Source organism: Megalops cyprinoides, chromosome 6, assembly GCF_013368585.1.
Source record: "Megalops cyprinoides isolate fMegCyp1 chromosome 6, fMegCyp1.pri, whole genome shotgun sequence".
Lineage (NCBI taxonomy): Eukaryota > Metazoa > Chordata > Actinopteri > Elopiformes > Megalopidae > Megalops > Megalops cyprinoides.
Window position 1 is genome coordinate 37,053,186 of NC_050588.1, and position 20,091 is coordinate 37,073,276.

General features: G+C 40.5%; 1 protein-coding gene across 3 annotated transcripts in view; it reads left to right on the forward strand.

Moving 5' to 3' along the window:
• The first annotated feature begins 705 nt into the window (after positions 1-705).
• Positions 706-20,091, forward strand: part of LOC118778699 (potassium voltage-gated channel subfamily KQT member 2) — a 53,962-nt gene continuing 34,576 nt past the window's right edge. For all 3 annotated transcript variants that reach the window (XM_036530334.1, XM_036530332.1, XM_036530333.1), the window contains exons 1-4: positions 706-1,187; positions 17,766-17,856; positions 18,261-18,387; positions 18,981-19,156. In XM_036530334.1, coding sequence (XP_036386227.1) covers positions 892-1,187; positions 17,766-17,856; positions 18,261-18,387; positions 18,981-19,156 — 690 coding nt within the window. In that variant the 5' untranslated portion in view covers positions 706-891. The remainder of the gene's footprint in view (positions 1,188-17,765; positions 17,857-18,260; positions 18,388-18,980; positions 19,157-20,091) is intronic.

A 20,091-nucleotide genomic window follows, 5' to 3' on the forward strand; every position in this document is an offset into this window, starting at 1 on the left:
TCAGCTCTTAAATCAAATCGTATCACCCAAGCCCCACCGGCAATTATGTTACCAATCCAGATCAAAGTCCACAGTACAGACAGACAGACACACACACAGACTGAGACAATCAATTACAATCCACCTACTGGTCCCAGGGGTAAGATGCTACTGCTGCTACTGCTTCGGATGATGATGATGATGATGATGATGATGATTATAGCTAAAACAATAGCACTTAAACAAAATCCTAGTAAATAAGTATCATTAAAAGCCGAGTTTAAAACAAGGCAAGCTATGAGATAGAAAAGTCAGGTAAATATAGACATTTCACACATTAAAATTTTAGAATAAACATTTCAATATAAAAGAACTTGCATTTGATCTACGAAAACATCCACCCATTAAAGAGGGAAATATTTACGTTATTTGGAGGTTGTTTCGGGAGAACACAAGAAAATAGGAATTGTATTCCATTATCATTATTACACCAGAATGCTTTAACAGCACAAATGAACGTTAACATTTTCACTAAAACATTAATTATTTGGCATAATATTGTCATCCCTTTTCCCTCATGTATAAATCTGTCTTTCTATTTTTGTTAATATTGCGCAAATGCAATGGTTGTGATGTTTGATACTTGTGGTGTTTGTCTCAATTTTTGTTACTTAATAACTGAAGTCTTTTTTTTTTCCTAGCTGTCAGGTGGCCGGAAGGAGCTGGGGTAGTAGACGGTACTCATTGCAGATTCTTGTTTGCGTTTCAATTGGCTTTCCAGAAGCAGCAGGGGAGAGCACAGCACGCGCACAGGGGCTCCACCGACCCTAAACGCCCAGCCCTGCGATGCTCCTACCTGGCGAAGGGTCGGGAAAATCACGGACTGGCTCCCCATGACGGTATACTGTAAGAATGGTGCAAAAATCCCGCAACGGCGGTGTCTACCCGGGTCCAGCTGCCGAGAAAAAGCTCAAAGTCGGCTTTGTTGGGCTAGAAGCTGGGGCTACCGACTCGAACAGGGATGGGGCGCTCCTCATAGCAGGTTCCGAAGCAACAAAGCGAGGCAGCATTCTGAGCAAGCCGAGATCCAGCATCTCTGGCAAAGGGAAGCCTCCGAAGCGAAATGCCTTCTATCGAAGACTGCAGAATTTTCTCTACAATGTATTGGAAAGACCGAGGGGATGGGCGTTTATATACCACGCTTATGTGTAAGTATTGAGATGGTTAATTTTATGCGGGTTGATTTCCACACCAATCGTGGCATGGTGTTGAATGGTGTGTTGTTGATATGCCGCCAGCGTGAAGGTGCATTGTTCTAGGATTGTTTCAAGTGCCTGAATCGTTGCTCTTTTTCGCAATTGATGTAGACGTTGCCATATGATTGCATTGCATTGGCGTACAGGGGAGTGATCGTGCAGGCACCCTACATTATATATTGATGAGCTTCGCTGCGCACTGAGAACCGTGCTCCCATCCCTTCATATTTATTATTTCGACTTAAAACGATCATTCTTTTCCAAAATGCCAATCAAATAATAACGGTCCGTGGTAACGTAAACGTCTGTTACACGTTGGTTAGACGAACCAGGGGTTCATATGATTTGGCATTGTGATCGCTTTACCTTACTGTAGCAGAGTAAATGTTTTGCAGACTTGTCCATTTTCTATCCCTGTGAAGTGGTGCTTTATTTCATGTCTGCGAGATCAGCTTGAAGCGGCACCTCTTCTTTTGCCATTAATAAAATAATAATAATAAAAAAACATATGTGCGCGTATGAGAGATAAATGTCCATGATTACACACCATGATTCACTGAATGCAATTAAAAATGACCATCGACTTAAATCTCCTCGTCGCGTTAAAGCCATTAGCAACGTATGCCAGTGGGGTTTCACGTTAACTGCGATTATCATATTTTTCGCATTGTGAGCATTGCAGTAAAATCCATGTCTTTTGTGATTTAAGTTTATTTATTAACTTCTTGTGACCGCTAATGCATGTTTCATGTCTTCATGCTTCAGGTCCATTAAAAAATAATACAATAATAAAAAACAACGATTTTAAATAGTGATGGAAATGCTGGTAAGAATTTAAATATGTTCAGTATCTAGCAGTGGTAGTCGCATTCGTATTTAGCCGAAAGCGCAAGTTATTACTTTCAGTCGATTTATTGTGAGATGTTCAGACCGAGCTAATTGAGCATACTACGGCAAAGCTTTAGGGTTTTTTTTCTGCCTTCAGCACTTACAGCAGCTGGACAGCTCCACTGCCACTTCGATGTTAACGTAACTTTATTACAAAACTGAATGTTACCAACGCAATATTACCTACGTGGGTGCCAACACAATGCTGACCAGTCGTTTGAGCAGGACAGTGCTGGCCAGTTTCTATCCACCAGTTTGTGAACAAGACTTAAAACGGTTGTATTTTTGAGGAGGGAAGATTAGCAGGCCTTTGCCAGGAATGAAACCCCTCCTGACCACCACCCACTCTAATAAAAAATCTCAGACCACATAGACTCTATTTAGTCTTGATGAAGAAATTAGTCCAAGCAGTACAATGATGGTCATTGTCTATTCACCAGTTTGTGAACAAGAAATGACTGCTGTATCTTTGAGGAGGGAAGATTGGCAGGCTTTTGCCAGTACTCAAACTCATCCTGTCAACCCCACATTTTACCATTAATCTCAGAACCCATCAGCTCTCTTTTGTCTTGACAAAGAAATTGGCTTGAGTGAGTCATTGGAGCAGGACAATGGAGACCATTGTCTATACACCAGTTTGTGAACAAGACACAAGACTGCTGTATGTCTGAGGAAGATATCTGGCCCCTTTACCAGTAGTGGAACCCATCCTGCCAACCACCCACTTTACCAACAATCTCAGACCTCATAGGCGACAGTCAACCATTACCTGGTTCCCACTTAAAATCATCTACAGTGCAGCATAGTGTGAAGGAGCACAATTTGTAACCAAAAGGTTGCTGGTTCGATTCCCCGCTGGGGCACTGCTGCTGCACCCCTGGGCAAGGCACTTAACCTGGACTTACCTTAGTAAATATCCAGCTGTATAAATGGATGACATTGTAAAAATTTTAACCAATGTAAGTTTCTCTGGATGAGAGCGTTCGCTAAATTCCAGTAACGTAATGTAATCTATTGCCTTAGAGTGGCACCAGGTGTGATGACCTCACTGCCATTCTGTTACTCTAGAGGAGACAATCCACATCCTGGGAGCACAAAGCATATGAAGGACATTTCATAAGAGAACCTCAGCCTGATAACCTTGTAACTCAGGATCAACATTGTTCTCTACATGTAAATCTGGAGTAGCACCCCATAGAGAGAGCTTTCCTCTGGCACCTTGATGAAGCCAAAAAAGTCTCTTCCTTATCCCATACATAATCAATTCACCAAACTTCACCCAATTCCATCTATACTTAGTTTTTTTTTTTTGTTATCTTGCTTGAAGACAGACAGATGCGGTGTGCATAAAAAACAAAAACTGGATAAAGAGAAGCTTTGTCTGGTGTATGCACAAAGCAGTTTGTGTTTCATCCTCCGGTAGCGCTACAGGCACCAACACTCAGGATTGGTTTTGCGGCTACCTCTGCTCCGCATCAGCTTTGAAGTGTAGCAGTCGTACACTTTAATGTCTGTGTTTACCTTCTGTGAGTCCAGCAGTGTGGTGTGGTGGTAAGGAGCAGGGCTCGTAACCAAAACAGTGCTGGTTCGATTCCTCACTGGGGCACTGCTGTTGGAACCAGTGTAAGTTGTTCTGGATAAGAGCATCTGATAAATGACAATAATGTAATGCAATAGCTGAAAGGGAGCAAATTTGCCCTCTCGCTGATTTTTTTCTTTGTTTACCTGTTCCACTGATGTGCGGCTCTGTCTGACTCACCTGAGGGCAGTGGATACCCTTTCACAGATTTCATGTTATTTAGGGTGTTAATTTTTGAACTGGTTGATTTTGATGAATGGGCTGTAGCATAGAGCTTACATTTGGTGCCCCCCCCTTATGTTGTACTGTAGGCCTGGTGGCAGTGGGCCAGTGGAGTGGGCTGAAAAGGAGAACTGTGTTTCCCCCCACCGGCTCACTTGGGGAATTTTTTAGCTTACACATTGTGTATTTTAGGCTGATCAGTGTCAAAGTTTCATTTCAAAGCCAGCAGAGGAAAATTATTTGCTGGACAGGTCTGCATTATTTAAAAATAATAAGCAGGTAATAATGTCAGTATACAAAACGCAGCCCACTGCAGGGAAGAGATCAGAGAGTAAAACCTTATGCCAAGCACCCACGCTGAAGGGATCTGTTTCTGTTGTGTTTTTTGTGTAATACACTGTATTACACCTGGTTCTGGAGATCCTTCGGCAATCAATATAATGACAAATGTCTATGTACATCACATCAAAGCTGTACAAAATACCACATGCATATTAGATGCAGTGTTTTTAATTTGTGATTTTCATGACGTAATTCAACACAAAATGTTTGGAGGTTTTTTTTTTACTTACCATTTTCAAGGTTCAATGAATAAAATATATTTTAACTTTGACCTGAAATTTTACAACGTGAAAATACATAGCCAGAGAGCTACCAGAGATATATTTTCTTTTTAACATCATTAAGCCCATACCCACAACCATGAAAGTTAACTGTGATGTCCCTTCACTATTTAACCATTAGCATTACAAGATTTTGTTTACGATCATCACAGTGAGTTGAATAAGTGAGCGCAGAACTGCTGTAAAATAAACTTTCACAAATGGGAGGCAGTTTCAGGTTCTTAATGGCATCACTGTGACTTGGACCAATCAATACGTCCTGCTTTATGCAGTCATCATTACATAAAATTGCTATTGTAGTATGTCCTGGCGATCACAAGCGTCAGGTCAATCCAGGTAGCACAATTTGATGACGTTTAAGAGAAGAGAGGCCAAGGCACTGATAAAGCATCTGTCCCTCACATTTCTCCCCTAAAAAAATAAGAAAAAATTTCTTTTTTCTGTGTCCTGGCTGAGCTGATACTGATAACTGCAAGTATACCTTGTGTAAAGTTTTGTAAGGGAACAGTATAATTTTCTTTCAATCCCAAGATTTTTCTGGCCAGTTAGCTGGTAAGATCCACACACTTATCTCTCCACGCTGTCAATCAAGAGCATAGATTTACATGGGTCTATCTCCAGATACAGTTTCATTGCAAGTGTAGTTTTTAGAAATCACGCTTGAAATTTTTGAAGTCTAATATGTAAGCATTGTTCAGTATTACATTTATGTGATTTTTGTCATGTTTAACAAAGTGAATCCTTGTGTTCAACTTTATTGCAAATGGATGTACAGCAACCATGCACATTTTAGCCCATACATTTTTTGTTGGGGAAAAATTAGAAAACAAAGTGTCACAATATAGGAACCACAGCAGCAAGGAAAAATTAATAGACAATCAAGCTGTGACACCCTTGTGTCTCACTCAATGTTGTGGTTAGCTGGATTGAACTGTCTTAGACTTAAGTAACAGGTACATCTAATTTAAGAAATGCAGCCTCATTTCTTGAGAACAGCTGTTTGATGTCCAATGTGTTAAATAACTAGGAACACGTACGTTAACATTAGCTAGCTAGCTTTAAAATTTGCACAGGCAGTTTATGGTTCAAATAACATTTTTCAAAACAAAATTTAAAAAAAAAAAAAATAGAGGCGAAAGCATCCAAAAGCTAGTATTGCCATACAGATTTTTTTTTGTTCCACATTACTTATCATCATATTTTCATATTGTGATTTTGATATTTTGGTGTATCGCCCTGTGCCACTAACAGATACAAAACTCAAGGGGATGGGCATGTTTGACATGAAGCATGCTGGGCAAAACCATCCACTGCACATCAGAGACCACTGATGCTTAATACTAGAAATCATACATCAGGCTATGCTACCTAGCCAGAAAGGATCATGTGTTTGCACCTTTCTAAACCTTTTCACGCTGTCACAGAATACACATCCTTATTAGCTGTCCTACCAGAAACACAGTTGAATGTTATCAGCTGCTCACTTCCAGATGGACACTAATTGAGATCGACAACTCTGAGTGCATAGAAGAATAGTTAGCTCTGTCTTCTAACCCAGCATTCAATGTGTGACCAGACTGGCTGCAGAACATAACCGGAGAGACACGCCCGAACAAATGGCCCGCAACCACGCTCATGTCAAACAGTTCTGCAGCAGATAAATAATGCAATGGAAATTGATCAATTTAAAATATTTTTATTTTATTTGTGGTCATTTGTCTTTCAGGCCACCAAAGCTTTTATTAGTCAGGTAGTGCACCATGACTGGGGAAACTGTGGTCAGCCATGCGAGTGATGTAACAGCATGTGGGTTAAATATCTCTGCCAAGCCTGCCTGAGTCATTTTTTTCCTCCAAGGCGAAATGCAAAACATACATCTTTTTTAATACAGGGAGCATTTCAGAGAGAGTTTGTATGAATTACATGTCTACTGGTAATAATACATTATTTTGTCAGTGAATTGTAATAAGTAAGTTGACATTTTTAATAGCAGTATAGCTCTTCTATACTCATTTTTGAGCCTTTTTACTTTCAAAAATGGGTAAATGCAGCAATAATATACCTGTTTTGAAAGCTGGAAATCAGAGAGCCACTACAAACGTCCTTCTTTTCTTTCATTTTCTTTTCTCTGCATTCTCCATATCTCTTCTATTCTATTCCGTGACATTCTTTTCAGCGTTTATACACACTAAACAGTCAAAGTGCATGGTATACTGAGAAATATTTATATTATTGTCATTTAGCAGGTGCTCTTATCCAGAGTGACTTACATAGGTTACAGTTTTTCATGTTATCCATTTATACAGCTGGATATTTACTGAGACAGTTTTTTGGGGTTAAGTACCTTGCCTGAGGGTACAACGGCAATGCCCCAGAAGGGAATCAAACTGGCAACCTTTCGGTTACAAGCCCTGCTTGTTCCCACGACGCCACGTTGCACCCCTCCCTCAGCAAAGCTTTATAAACTAATGTAAATTCAATATAGCTTTTGGGACAAGAATTCCTAAAGCACAGGTAACTGGGAGTTGCCAGGTTTTAGTCCTGTTGGCAGTTGGTGCTGTGTTTTCATTTTAGTATGTGAATCCTTTGTAAATGCACTTTTTTGGTAGGCTTCAGATCTTAGCCTGTCTTAGATCTGTCTCCTTGGGGTGTGATTTTTCTCTAAGTGAGAGGAGGGTAAGAGAGCCATTCTGTGGGTGGGATATCTTCCCAATGCTACAAATGTGTGTATGTTTGTAAACCACCTATCTGAAAAACATTCATACAGGCCTGACTGGCTTTATGGCTGTCTCTGTATGAGAGATGAACTTTCTCAAAGACAGAATGCATGTTAAAGTTAATGTTTTAATTTGACTGGAGCTAGGTTGAAATCACAGCTAACACAGTTGTAAAGCTGTGGTTGGTACAGATACTGGACTGCTGTATTCTTGCCTTCTGGGTATATATTTGGTGACTGCTGACTGTTGTTTTTCATCCATATCCCGACCCTTTACTTAAAGTGAAACATAATGTAAGGATATAATGGTTTATTGATCGTTTTTCAGGACATTCAGAAAGCTGACGAAGGGTAAAGTAAAGACAAGTGTCCAGTAGAATCAGTTGATAGAGAGACTGATAACATTTAATAATATCAATCACACCTGACCTGGTTTGGAGATATATGTTTTTCATTATAATGATTTATTTTTGAAATTATTTTCTATTTAGGGGCAGTCAGTTGTCATGTTTTATCATGCTGTATTTCTGTGCAGTTCTCAGCTGTGTGCATGGAAAACAAAATTTAGATTTCATCTTCATTCTCTTGAGCTAGAGAAGTACTGAAAATTCAGAACTGAAGATTTTGACAAAAAACAGCTCATAGCTACCACCTACCTACTTCTACAAGGCCAGGAGTGTTACACTGTTGGCTGGAGGGGTGAAATTTTAGGGAATAGACCTTAAAATTGCTGATGATGACAATACTGACTACACAAAATGCTACTTACAGTAATAACAGTTTACTTATTAAATGTTGTATTTTTTGTAAGACTTAGATAGTAATTGTAGGGTGTTTAAATACATGTAAATATGTATGTTGAGTACTTTAGTTAAACATTTCTCAACAATGTCAGCTAGGTCCGTGCCTTTTTTTGTAAAGTGAAAACCTTAAAACTCTACTTCCAGCAAAAAATAAAGAAAAAATGTACCTTGATTGACCTATTTTACTACTCTTCTGAGCTGTCAGGACTACAGAGGGACTCCTGGAATTCCAGACAAGATGGATAATAATAATAATACATACTAATGTTTAAACCTTTTTCTGCTGTTTGCAGATGCCAGGTCTCTTTGAGCTTGAGGACCAAACAACGCAGCCTTTCATCTGTGAGAATCATTAGTGATTCTTTTTGAAAAGTCCTCTCCTCCTCTGCGCCGTATTCGTTGTTGGACTGAAATTAAGAGGGATAATCTTTGCTGAGCAGCACAAAATCTGCCAATCAATGTCTCTAGATTTTGCAGAATGGGCAAAGCCCATGGCCACAAGATTCCATCAAGCTGCAAAAAAAAAAAGGTTTCTTAGCCTTGTCTTCCTTTCAATATATTGATTTCTTCTCTTTCCCTTTTAATTAATTTGAGAGATAAAATCATTAGTGGGGTGTCCTACTGTCAGTTGGACAGTGTTAATGCAACATTGCAGGCTGCAGGCAAGGTTTTTGCCTTGAGAAGTATGATTGTATTAAGGTCATACAGGGATTTTTAAAGTGTCAGACACCTGTTGTTTTGATAATTATTTTATCTCTCGTAATACTGGAGTATTGTGTTGCATGAAAGTGATCCGATGTTGTATGACCATTTGTTAAGGGCTGCTGTTTTGCAGAATTACATTGGAAGCTGTTGGTTGAAAGACTCGCCACCCTGTAACGCAATGTCACAAGCAGTTTTTCAAGGTTCGAAAGGTCAGAATAAACTGTAAATGCCTCCCAGAAATAAGGTACAGGTCAAGAATACCCAGCCATAATCATATCCAGATTGTACTCTCCCCCTAAAACAACTTCCTGCTTTTATGTGATTATGCTTTGAAAAACTGAGGCAGAATAAAGGAAACTAAAGAACATGCCAGTCTTATTTACGTTGGTTTTTTTTTTCTCTTCTGTGCCACAGGCTGAAACGCCATGAGTAATTACATCTGCGTAAGCAGGTATAACATTTTAGCGGTATCATGTACTTCCGAGGGCCAGAGGCCAGCTGCTTAAACAGGCTGAAAAATGGTTCTGTCCAACCCCGTTGCAGGTCCTGCAAGGTTTTTTGTCACCCTGCATAACTCTGACTCTGGCTGTGGGCTGGAGGCATAAGCTGTGAGCTGTGAGTAGTTTGAGTGTACTTGAATCAGTTATTTAAACAGATGTAGTTGGTTCTCCTGCCTATGTGAATAGCTTGATGTATGAGGTTATGAACAGAATTGCCATCATCTTGTGACACAAAACTGTAGGAGTACTTTCAGTAAATGTATGCAGGTTAGCATAGCAAATTTTTGTTCAATACAGAAGGTATATACCTAGGTAAATATTGCTGTTATGACCTTATTTTCCATTTAAGAATTAAATGGAAAATATTGGCTTTGATTCCTTTATTAAAAAAGGACAGCCTGTAACGTTTCACAGTTTTCATTGCAGCTTCGGGATATGATCTCAGATAAAACATGCTGTCAAGTGTTCAGCAGTCAAAGTTTGAACACTTTGCATCGACACAAAGTACCAGTGGATAAAAGAATCCATTGGTGAATACGAAAACAGAATCTTTCCCCTTATCAGTCTGGGTCATGAGTTCCGTGAATAGAATAAGTGAGGTTTCTTTGATGCAGGTAACTTCATTTGTGGCTGTCTTGAATAGTTATATGTTCAACAGCGCGTAATGCTCGTCGCAAAACACAACAAGGAGACACAGTTACAGGAGATGTATGACTGTGGCAGGGGGTCCCTTCTAATACATATAATATACCACTATCATTGCATGTGTGTGGCATGACTATATATTTATTTGGAGTTTTATTCTTCCTAGTAATCTGGAAGCATTACTTTGCCTTAATATCTTTATCATGGCCCATTCTTAGAAGCACCTCCATCTCACTGCCATAAATGAACAGGAGTAGTCAGAGATGGTTCATTCGGACATGAGGAGGCCATGAATCCCATGAAAAGCAATGGATTGTGGAAGTAATCTGCTCCCGTGCTTTCTGCTGATGAAATATGAGACGTGTTTTAAGAGCGCACTCGGTGAGCTCGACATCAACATGCAAGTGTGACAGATCATGCCGTCTGTCGGCTCCCGTCCCCTGGCTTTGAATTTCTTACTTTACCTCTTTATTGCCCATTTTTACTTGTATGAAATCGTTAGTGTCAAAAACGAAAACAGAGCAGCTCAGTGCGAATGAGACAGCCTGGAGCCGTGAATAAATATACATAGCGTTCACCTCCGGTGCCTGACCATATGAACTGTTCTTCATGCAGTTCCTCATGACCGATAACAGCATCCCCGCTTCATCGATCAAGTAGATAAATTACTGTGAAGTTCCTTTAATCACAGGCCGTTGAGAGTAGAAAGCATTATGCATTCAAGTGCATTTGCATAGTAACAACTTTTTGCGGTGTAAAACAGTCATTTTAACGCCTTTGTGCTGTAATCTCTTTTCCCAAGAAATACGCCTTGCAGCTTTTGATTGACCTTAGCGGTTACCCGCTGCCATGTGCTTGGGGTGAGCTGTTGTGACATGATTGATGAGTGCATCAAAACAGGCAGTGGCCACTGCACAGCCGTAATGACAAATAAATCCGGGCTCACTGTACAATGAGCTTCAGTACGGAATGAATCTTTTTTCTGAAGTGTGTGTGTGTGTATGTGTGTGTCTGTGTGCATGTACTGCGTGTGCATGTGCGTCTGTGTGCCTGTATAAGAGTGTGTGTGTGTGTGTGTGTGTGTATGTGTGTGCATGTGCATGTACGTGCATGTTTGTGTGTCTGTGTGTGCATGTGCATGTGCGTGCGCGCGATGTACGTGTGTATTTGTGCATGTGCGTGCATGTCTGTGTCAGTATGTGTGCGTGTTTGTTTGTGTGCATGTGCGTGCATGTCTGTGTCAGTATGTGTGCGTGTTTGTGTGCATGTGCGTGCATGTCTGTATGTGTGCTTGTAAAATAAAATCACGGGCACTGATGTTGCTGGCAGGTCTGCGCTCACAGCAGCTGCTCTCTTGGCAAATAACAGAGGAGGAGGGCTGGGCATGCTCCTCATTGCTAACATTCAGAAATGCACATCCTCTGCAACCGCCTGCATTTACGTTCCACACACAGTCCTCGCTGCCTGACAGGCATGGCTCATTGTTTATGAATAACTCTTCTGGCAGTCAGAAACGTGTTAGCAATGCCACTGAATTTCAGCTTCAGCATACCAGTACATCTACGCATGTATGTGCTTGTGTGTGCATTTACTGTTAAAGCATCTGTCAATAAATGAATGTTTGGGTACTGAATATTTGGGTGCACTAAGTAAATGGTCCTCTTTATTTTAAACTGTTCTGTCGTGGAACAATTTTTAGTTGAGAACTGGGTTTAAGAATGTAACACAAAAGGTGTAATTATTGTAGTTAGTATTTTCCCGGTGCTGTCCCATTGTATCCTCCCCTCTTGTTAATGGGGGCTGGTGTGAAAGGCGTTAACATGGGAAGCGACAGGAGAGGTGGTTGTTGGGAGAAACCCTGTCACAGCAGGCCTGGGTGAGTGCAGGGCCGGTGCAGGACACACCGCTCTTAAAAGCCCCTTCTTCTGTTTTATTCTCAATTTAACCATCAGCTGCATGTAAGTGCACTTTGGTTGGGATGTGTGCGTTCTGTGTGAAATTACTGGTGTGTGTGTGTGTGTGTGTGTCTGTGCGTGTTTAAGAGGATTGTTGTTTTGAGGTTGCTGTTTTTGTTCCGAATGTTTTTTCTGAAGTTTTTTTTTTCTACAAAAACTACCAGTTTTATTTTGCCCAAATGCAATGTGTTTTGTTTCCTGCCTCTCCAGGTTCAGTTGTAATGGATTGGTTAGTAATTGTTGTAACACTATATATTTCATTTTCCTTAGAACTCTTCAGTCTGTGATGCGTTTATAGTACTGCTGGGGGTTAATCAATGAATTATGTTGATAAACTCAGTTGCTGGTCAAGTCTTCATAGCAGTTAAACAATAATGACTGATGCAGCAACTAGAAAGAGTTTAGAGATGCATGTTCATTCTTACTGCCGAATGTGTCACGAAAGAGAGGCCTTTGTGTAAAGTCACACACCCCAGAGACGCACAAGCACAACCCCAGCATTAGTCTGCTCTGCAGTAGGAACAGGTAAACCGGCAAAAGTCAAATTATTACGTGCAGTACCTATATGAAACTTAACTGCGCAGAATGTTTTCATACCGTGAACAAGCACCTGGGTATACCATCATTTCCACCGAGACTAGATCCTATGTTTTATTGAGCCTAATCTTTCAATACCTACAAATATTAACGCAATATAATTACAATGGAAATATGCAGAGTGGTGCTTCTCACATGTGAGAGTGTGCAGATGGTTTTGCCAGGTCCTCTGAGCCCATGTTTACTGGGTTCCATCACTACCATACTCACCCTTTTTTTCCCCCCAATGAATATTTCAAAGCGCCGCACATCTTGGGGGGGGGGGGGGGGATAAAAATAGCCCAGGTCTTTCTACGTCTACAGATTAAGCACGTTGGTTTTAAGGGAACAAAATGTGTCTCTCGGTCACGAGTCCGGTAAGTTCTGAGCGCAGAGTTCAGAAACGTAGGGTCCAAGGAGAGTCCAAGGAAATGAACCCTACTGCTGATACACAACTCAGATGGGAGTCCCTGCATTATTATCAGGAAGACGGAGAGCCCTTCAGGAGCATAAAGCGGACCCGGGTTTGAATCAGATAGAATGAGCAGTTTGCTGTGAGCGGCTGGAGTCAATAACCTCTTGATTAGAGATGCTGTGATATGCACACAAGTGAAACACGCATCTTAAATACAAATGTACTGTAATCAAGTCTTCAAGAAGGGCAAAAGGAAATTGCATTATGCTTTTTTTTCCCTGGGAGAGACACCATTACCAATCAGTCAATTTTTTGTTACGGTAAATACGGTACATTTTTAGAGTGGAAATTGTTGCAAAGTGCCAAACACAGAGCATAGTGCACTTTCCAAAGGGCTCCCAGAGGGAATACCCTGGGCCAGCTCCGGGGGGAGGGATGTGTGTAGAAAATGATTCCCTGAGCCCAGGAAAAGACAGTCTTGAGACTCTGGTAAGACAGTTGAGCAGTTGGGCGGCAGTGTAGCATAGGGGTAAGGACCAGGGCTTGTAACCGAAAGGGTGCTGGTTCGATTTCCCACTGGTGCACTGCTGTTGTACCCTTGTGCAAGGTACTTGACCCAGATTGCTTCAATATCCAGCTGTATAAATTTACAACATGTAAGAATTGTAGGCCATGGAAGTCACTGTGGATAAGAGCATCTGCTAAATGGCAATAATATAATGTAATGTTAACAGTGGAATAACATGAAAGTCAGTTCATTGCATCAGTTGGAGTCTAGGTGCAGTGTGTTGTAATGATTACCTGTTTTAAAACATCAAAAACAAAACAAACATCAAAAAACAAACACACTGATTAGGAATTTGTCATGCAGCGTGAAGTCACAATAAGCCATGACACACGTAATTTTATCGACTTTGACGTAATGTCAGCTAGTCCCATTCCTCCATTCAACAGAGGAGAGTGAGCTTTTGCACTATTTGAGAAATACTCTTCCAGTACCAGGTCAAGATGACATATAATCCATGATCTTTGCCCATAGCGTATCTAAACTTATCCTACTGTCCTGATCCAGAGAACAGAACTCTATTCATCAGTATCTACTTACAGTAAAAGGAAAGGTTTGCAAAAATATACTTCTGTAAATGAAGTGAAAAAAGAGAGGGCACTTTCGCAATGGGTTCCATGTTAAATGTTCAGTTATTTTGTTTTGTTACGCAGCATAAAATAAGTAATAAAATGAAGTAAAAATAATGCACACGTGGAGAAAGTATCGCAAAATGTTCTGGCCAGCCTGCTTCTGAGCCTGCACGGGCTCGGTCTTTACTGCAAAGCATTGGGAATGAATATATTCCTTAGGATCTGCAGACAATTATACCCTTTGTGTTGAATATCAGTTTAATTGCAGTAGCACAACCACCTATTTGTACACAGTTGCACATGAAAGAACATACAACCTGTCTTATGTAAGGCATTGCGCTGTACACACCCACTGTTAAAGCAGGTTAAACAAAGCTACTGTATATTAACAAGGAGTCCACCCACTAGTTCAGACCAGTAGTAATTTAGCCTAGGTAGTCTGTGCATAATGCTGCATAACAACCAAACGTGAAAAGCTGAATTTGAAATCCAAATGCAGTCAGTTTTAAGAACAGGACTTAAAGGTGTTACCATTAAATCAGGTTGATGTGACCTTTGTTGCACTTATTTGTTGTACAAATTGCAATGTTGAGCCTTTCTGCAGCTCCCTACTCCGTGCAATCAAAATTACCCGGCAGAACCCAGGCAACCCCACACCCTCTGAGGAGAGCTGAAGCTGGTAGCGATGTCGTAATTGATTGCCGATTTGCTCGGTCAACCCCAGATGGTGTTGCGGAGGAGAGGGAACCTGGGAGAAGAATTAATGGCTGTGTCTGACTGTGGAAAAAGCTGCCATTGGGGGTGATTGCAGGACGATCCATCGCGTAAGGGCTTTTAAAAACAACAACAACAAAAAAAAAAAACCTTGCACTGCTTGCTGTAAGGCATCGTATGGCTTTCAGTGGGGCCTCTATCCAGGCTGCGAGTTCTTGTTTTTCTTTTTCTTTCTGAGCTGGCAGTGTAGACACGGTGCAGGTCTGGGATAGTCGGGCTGCTGCTGCAGATGCTGACTGGCTTTTCCTTCATCCAAGCTGCCTGGCTGAATCTGCCTCAGCTTGCTGTGGTGTGGTCAACTGACCGATGAAATTCAGTCTGCTGTCAGTGTACTGCATTCTGTAAGGCCTAATGCTATTGCTGGTAATGCGTTATGCTAACAACTGGTATGGCATAGACACTGGCTGGTTGTTCATTCTAATGGATTTCTGAATTTGAACAAAATGTTTTGGGAAATATTTCCTTTTATTTTTTAATTCTTTCACCTTTTTTGTCAATTTCAATGAGTTCTGAAGGACCGCAAATGCAGAGAAATAATAATCTTAATAATAAAAACTTGCTACTCTAAATTCAAGACTAAAACTAACAAAGCCCATTTATATTGAATACAGGCTTAACATTTGGGCTAGCACACTTGTCTCAGTTGTGTAATATTCATGAAACATTTCAGTTATCGGAAACAAATCTTTGTCAGCTGCATTAATTTTAATGTATGTGATCCTAGTGGTTGCTGCTACACATACTGAATACTACTTAGATGTGAGATAGAATTTCATGAGGAGATTACCCTCTCTGCATGTGTCCATGCATGTTCCCCTCAAAATCTTTGTCCTATCAGGGGGACTGGGCTCCTATGTGGTGTACATTGCCCTCAGGTCGACATATTGACCCACGTCTTGCGTTTCAAATCAATGTGCTATAATTAGGGCCCTCCATCTAGTGTCACTTAATACACTGTCCACAATGTCTGTTTTGAACTGCACTGTTAACTAATGGCCGTAGCAGACTGGTCGAATTAAAATGAATTAATGGTAAATGGTAAATGGTAGATAAGGCTTGTTGCTCATGAGTAAACAAAAGATTGGTGTCTCAGTTATTATTTATTTATTTTTGGAGTTTGTGGCTTCTGTTTGGTGTAATTGGTGTAACGCGCTAATATCCTGCACGCATTAATAAGACTGATGGCTACTAAAATTAGAATGATGTGCAAGAAATATACTTTAACACTCACTTAATTGTGTTAACATCCAAGCAAAGAAGTTAGAGGCTAAATGTTGACTTGCTGATGAAAATTCAATGGCTTCTTAGGTTGACCACAAATGTAATGTGAATTAAAAGTTTGGTATACGGCTAGAGCTCGTGGGTAGCTCAGACTATGAAAGCATTTCTTTCAAACACAGGCTGAGCTCTATGGCTCGGGTTCGAAACCAGCCATGTCATGTTGCTGACAATGACCAGGAGCCTCTGTCAGTGTACCTTGGCCAGTCTGGCACCTGCTTGTGAACCTATGCGTGACCCATATAGTGTCAGGTGGATGTGGCTCTCCTCGAATGGCAATGGCACCCACCTCCTGGTGCATTCTGGGACTTGTAGTGCGGACAGTTGGTATGCTTACATCGTTGGAATGCCCCATGCTCCTGTATAGGCTCAGCAGTTATTGTTGCGGTGGTGACGAGCTTAAATGAACAATTTTTGAAAATGAAATGTGTTGGAACTCTTACCAGATATTTTGATATTGAAAGGCCCGGTGACAGAGCTACTCAGTGCTTGGGTATAATACTTCACAGAAAGGTTCTGGATGGCAGGGAAGGGAAGCCACCATGCCAAACCTCTTTTTCCTGCTGAACAATAAAAAAAAAAAAAAGTTGGTAAAAATGCAACAAAAAAAAAATACAAATAATAAACATTGCTATATATGACTCTATATGACTATGATTTTGAAGTAACAGGTATCAACATGAATCATTTCTATTCATTTTACAACCGATTTTTTTTTAATAGATGGTAATATAGAATATATCAAAATATTTTAGTGAGCATAATTGTTTTATAAGGCGTATTTTTTGCCCCATTGGAGTCTGCTGCAGCTTTTTTTGTCAAAAGTGTTTCTTTTTACAGTACTTAAAAAGTGTAACTTTTAAATTTATTTCAGTTTGAAACTGAAATGCAGATGTTGGCAGTACAACGTTGTTTATGTTTAAGCATAAAGCTGACTAAACTGAAAGTTAGAGCCGACAAACCGCACCCTCTGGATCAGATGACCAGCCCATCTATCACAAACGTACATTTAGGAAATGATGTTCTGGCAGTCACTAAGCCAAATTTCTGTCCGCTTAATGATAAAACATACATCAGTGACTGACAGCAGATCTCTCAGAAGTCAGAGCCTTTGATATAATTAAAACTCCTTGAATATGGCTGTCGTTAGATGAAAACTGTGACCAGCCAGTTAATTAAGACCACGGAGCTCAGGCCAGTGAATGAAACCTGTGGTGTAATGCATTTATAATGGAGACCTTGTGTTACCAGTAAAACTCAACACCTCATATTGGGTTCTCTGTGATGGAGTAATATGTGTAATATTATGGTAATATGTAAGTGTAATCATCACTAGGGCATTGCACCTTCATGTCTGAGTGCTAGAGTTGTGTCCATTTAATAGCACAATAATTTCATTGGATTGAGTAATATTTATACTGACAAATAAATTAAAAAATACATTGACTCTGTCCACAAGTGATATAATACTATTTCTGAGGAGTGTGACTATGTAACTATTAAAATTTTTCATTTACTCAAAGGGATACTACACATTCACAAAAGAGAAAAAATATAATTGAGCCATGTATATTTTTGTCAGTAATTTATGGAGCTGAATGACAATAATAAAAAAAGTAATTAACATTTTTATTATTTTCTATTGAGATGTAACTGGTTCTTTGTTTACCATAAATATATAATGCTTATATTTATATTTGTTTTCTCCTTTCAGTTTTCTCCTGGTCTTCTCCTGTCTTGTCCTGTCTGTATTCTCCACCATCAAGGAATATGAGAAAAGTTCAGAGGATGCCTTGTACATACTGGTATGTTTGCAGTTATACACAGACCTATATAGATATACAGACATACATATGTCATAGAAGACATTCTCTTTTTTATATATACTTGCTGTTTTACATGATTGCTTTTTTGGCTTGGCTCTGCACTGAAGAATGTGATAATTACATTGTTTTTAACATGACAGCATTGACACAATTAACAAGACAGATTAACAAAGTAAGGACAAGTTAACATGACAAATTAACAAAAAATGTTTACCTCCTATTCCAGTATCAAAAAGAGCACAGTGTGGTACAGTGAGACACAGTAATACAAAACCTTGGGTGTGTGTGTGCGCGTGTGTGTGTCTGCGTGTGCACGTGTGTGTATATGTGTGTGCATGTGCGTGGCGGTGTGTGTGCGTGCGTGTGTGTGCATGCACATGCAGGAAATCGTGACTATTGTGGTGTTCGGAGTGGAGTACATCGTCAGGATTTGGGCAGCCGGGTGCTGTTGTCGCTACAGAGGATGGCGGGGGAGACTCAAATTCGCCCGCAAGCCCTTCTGCGTAATCGGTGAGCAATGAAGGCGGCACCCCTGTGTACGCTGGCAGGATGCTGCCAACCTCTCTCTCTCTATTTCTCACACACACACAAACACACACACACACACACACACACACACAAACACACACACACACTCACACAAAGTCACTCTGCTGCCAGAGGGCAAGGCTGCTGAACATGAAACAGAATATTCAGCTTTAATGTCACATGTGGCAGCAGGTTACATGGATAATGCATTTGATCACATAGGACCTTTTTATCCAGACATTTGAACCTAAAAGCCATCGGTTTTATTGATCGTCATCAGTAATTGCAGTGTGTGTGATCACTGTGTTTAAGATGACGTTGAAGTCAAATGAAAAATGAGTACAGTAGAATCACAAAGGTATCCACAAAAGGCATACAGCTTTTCCTGGCTTTTTTTTTACTGTTGGTTTCTTCTACTGTAGTCTTATTGAATTATTTACCACATTACTGTATTTTGTAAATATTACAGTGTTGCACGTGTAGTATAATATTAAAAAACTCCACGGTGTTGCTATGGGTTCATCCGAAATCCTCTCAGGCACGTGTATGCTTAAAGCGGGCATGTTCCTCCCCAGACATCATGGTGTTGATAGCCTCCATCTCGGTGCTGGCCGCGGGCACCCAGGGGAACGTCTTCGCCACCTCGGCCATTCGGAGCTTGCGCTTCCTGCAGATTCTGCGGATGATACGCATGGACAGGCGGGGGGGCACCTGGAAGCTCCTGGGATCGGTGGTCTACGCGCACAGCAAGGTGACCACAGCGCTGCTGAGGAAAACCTGTGAGGGGTGGAGCTGTGAGACCTCACGGGGGGGGTTTAGCTTTAGCCTGGGACAACGGCATGGTTTCATGATGTATACTCCCACCCCTACAGTACCAGTCAAAATTTTGGACACACCTACTCGGTGAAGGGTTTTTCTTTACTTTTACTATTTTCCACATTTTAGAATAATAGTAAAGACATCAAAACTGTGAAATAACACAAATGGAATTATGCAGTGACCAAAAAAGTGTTAAACACATCAAAACTATCCTATATTTCAGATTCTCCAAAGTAGCCAATTTTTAATTTTTTAAAAGAAATTCATACATAGCCATCAACTTCACTATTTATATTTGTCAAGCAAATATCAACAATATCAAATATCAGAAACAAATTTCAAGTTTCAATACAAAATTGACAAATTTGTCCTTTTTAATGTGCATTATTCCTAAAACCCTGAAAAGCCCCTGGTTTGACAGACAATAATGGCTAACCAAATACCCAGATATTTGTTGATATCCTTATTTCAAACCTTTTAAATTTTCTTTTTTTTTTACACATACAATGACCTTTGTATAAATTTTACTGTGTAGCATCAAACAATACCTGCGTATCCTGGCAAAACTTTAGGGCATGTCTGAATGATCAGCACTAAATTTGGGTTTGGTCCACAGCCCCAAAACTAACGTTGACTGATGGGACGCAATCTTTTGAAGTAATGTTTTCCCCTCTCTGTCAGTCCCCGGAGATGTGTAATACTGCCTAAGAGGAATTAAGAGGGGCGTCAAAGAGCAGAGATTCTAATGAGGCATTCTGGGAAACTGCCAGAGCAAATGGATTGGGCTGCAGCGGTAGACCGGGGAGACCTGCTTCCTTTCCTCTTATTGAATTTTACTGGGACTTCTTCCTACAACCCAAACCCATT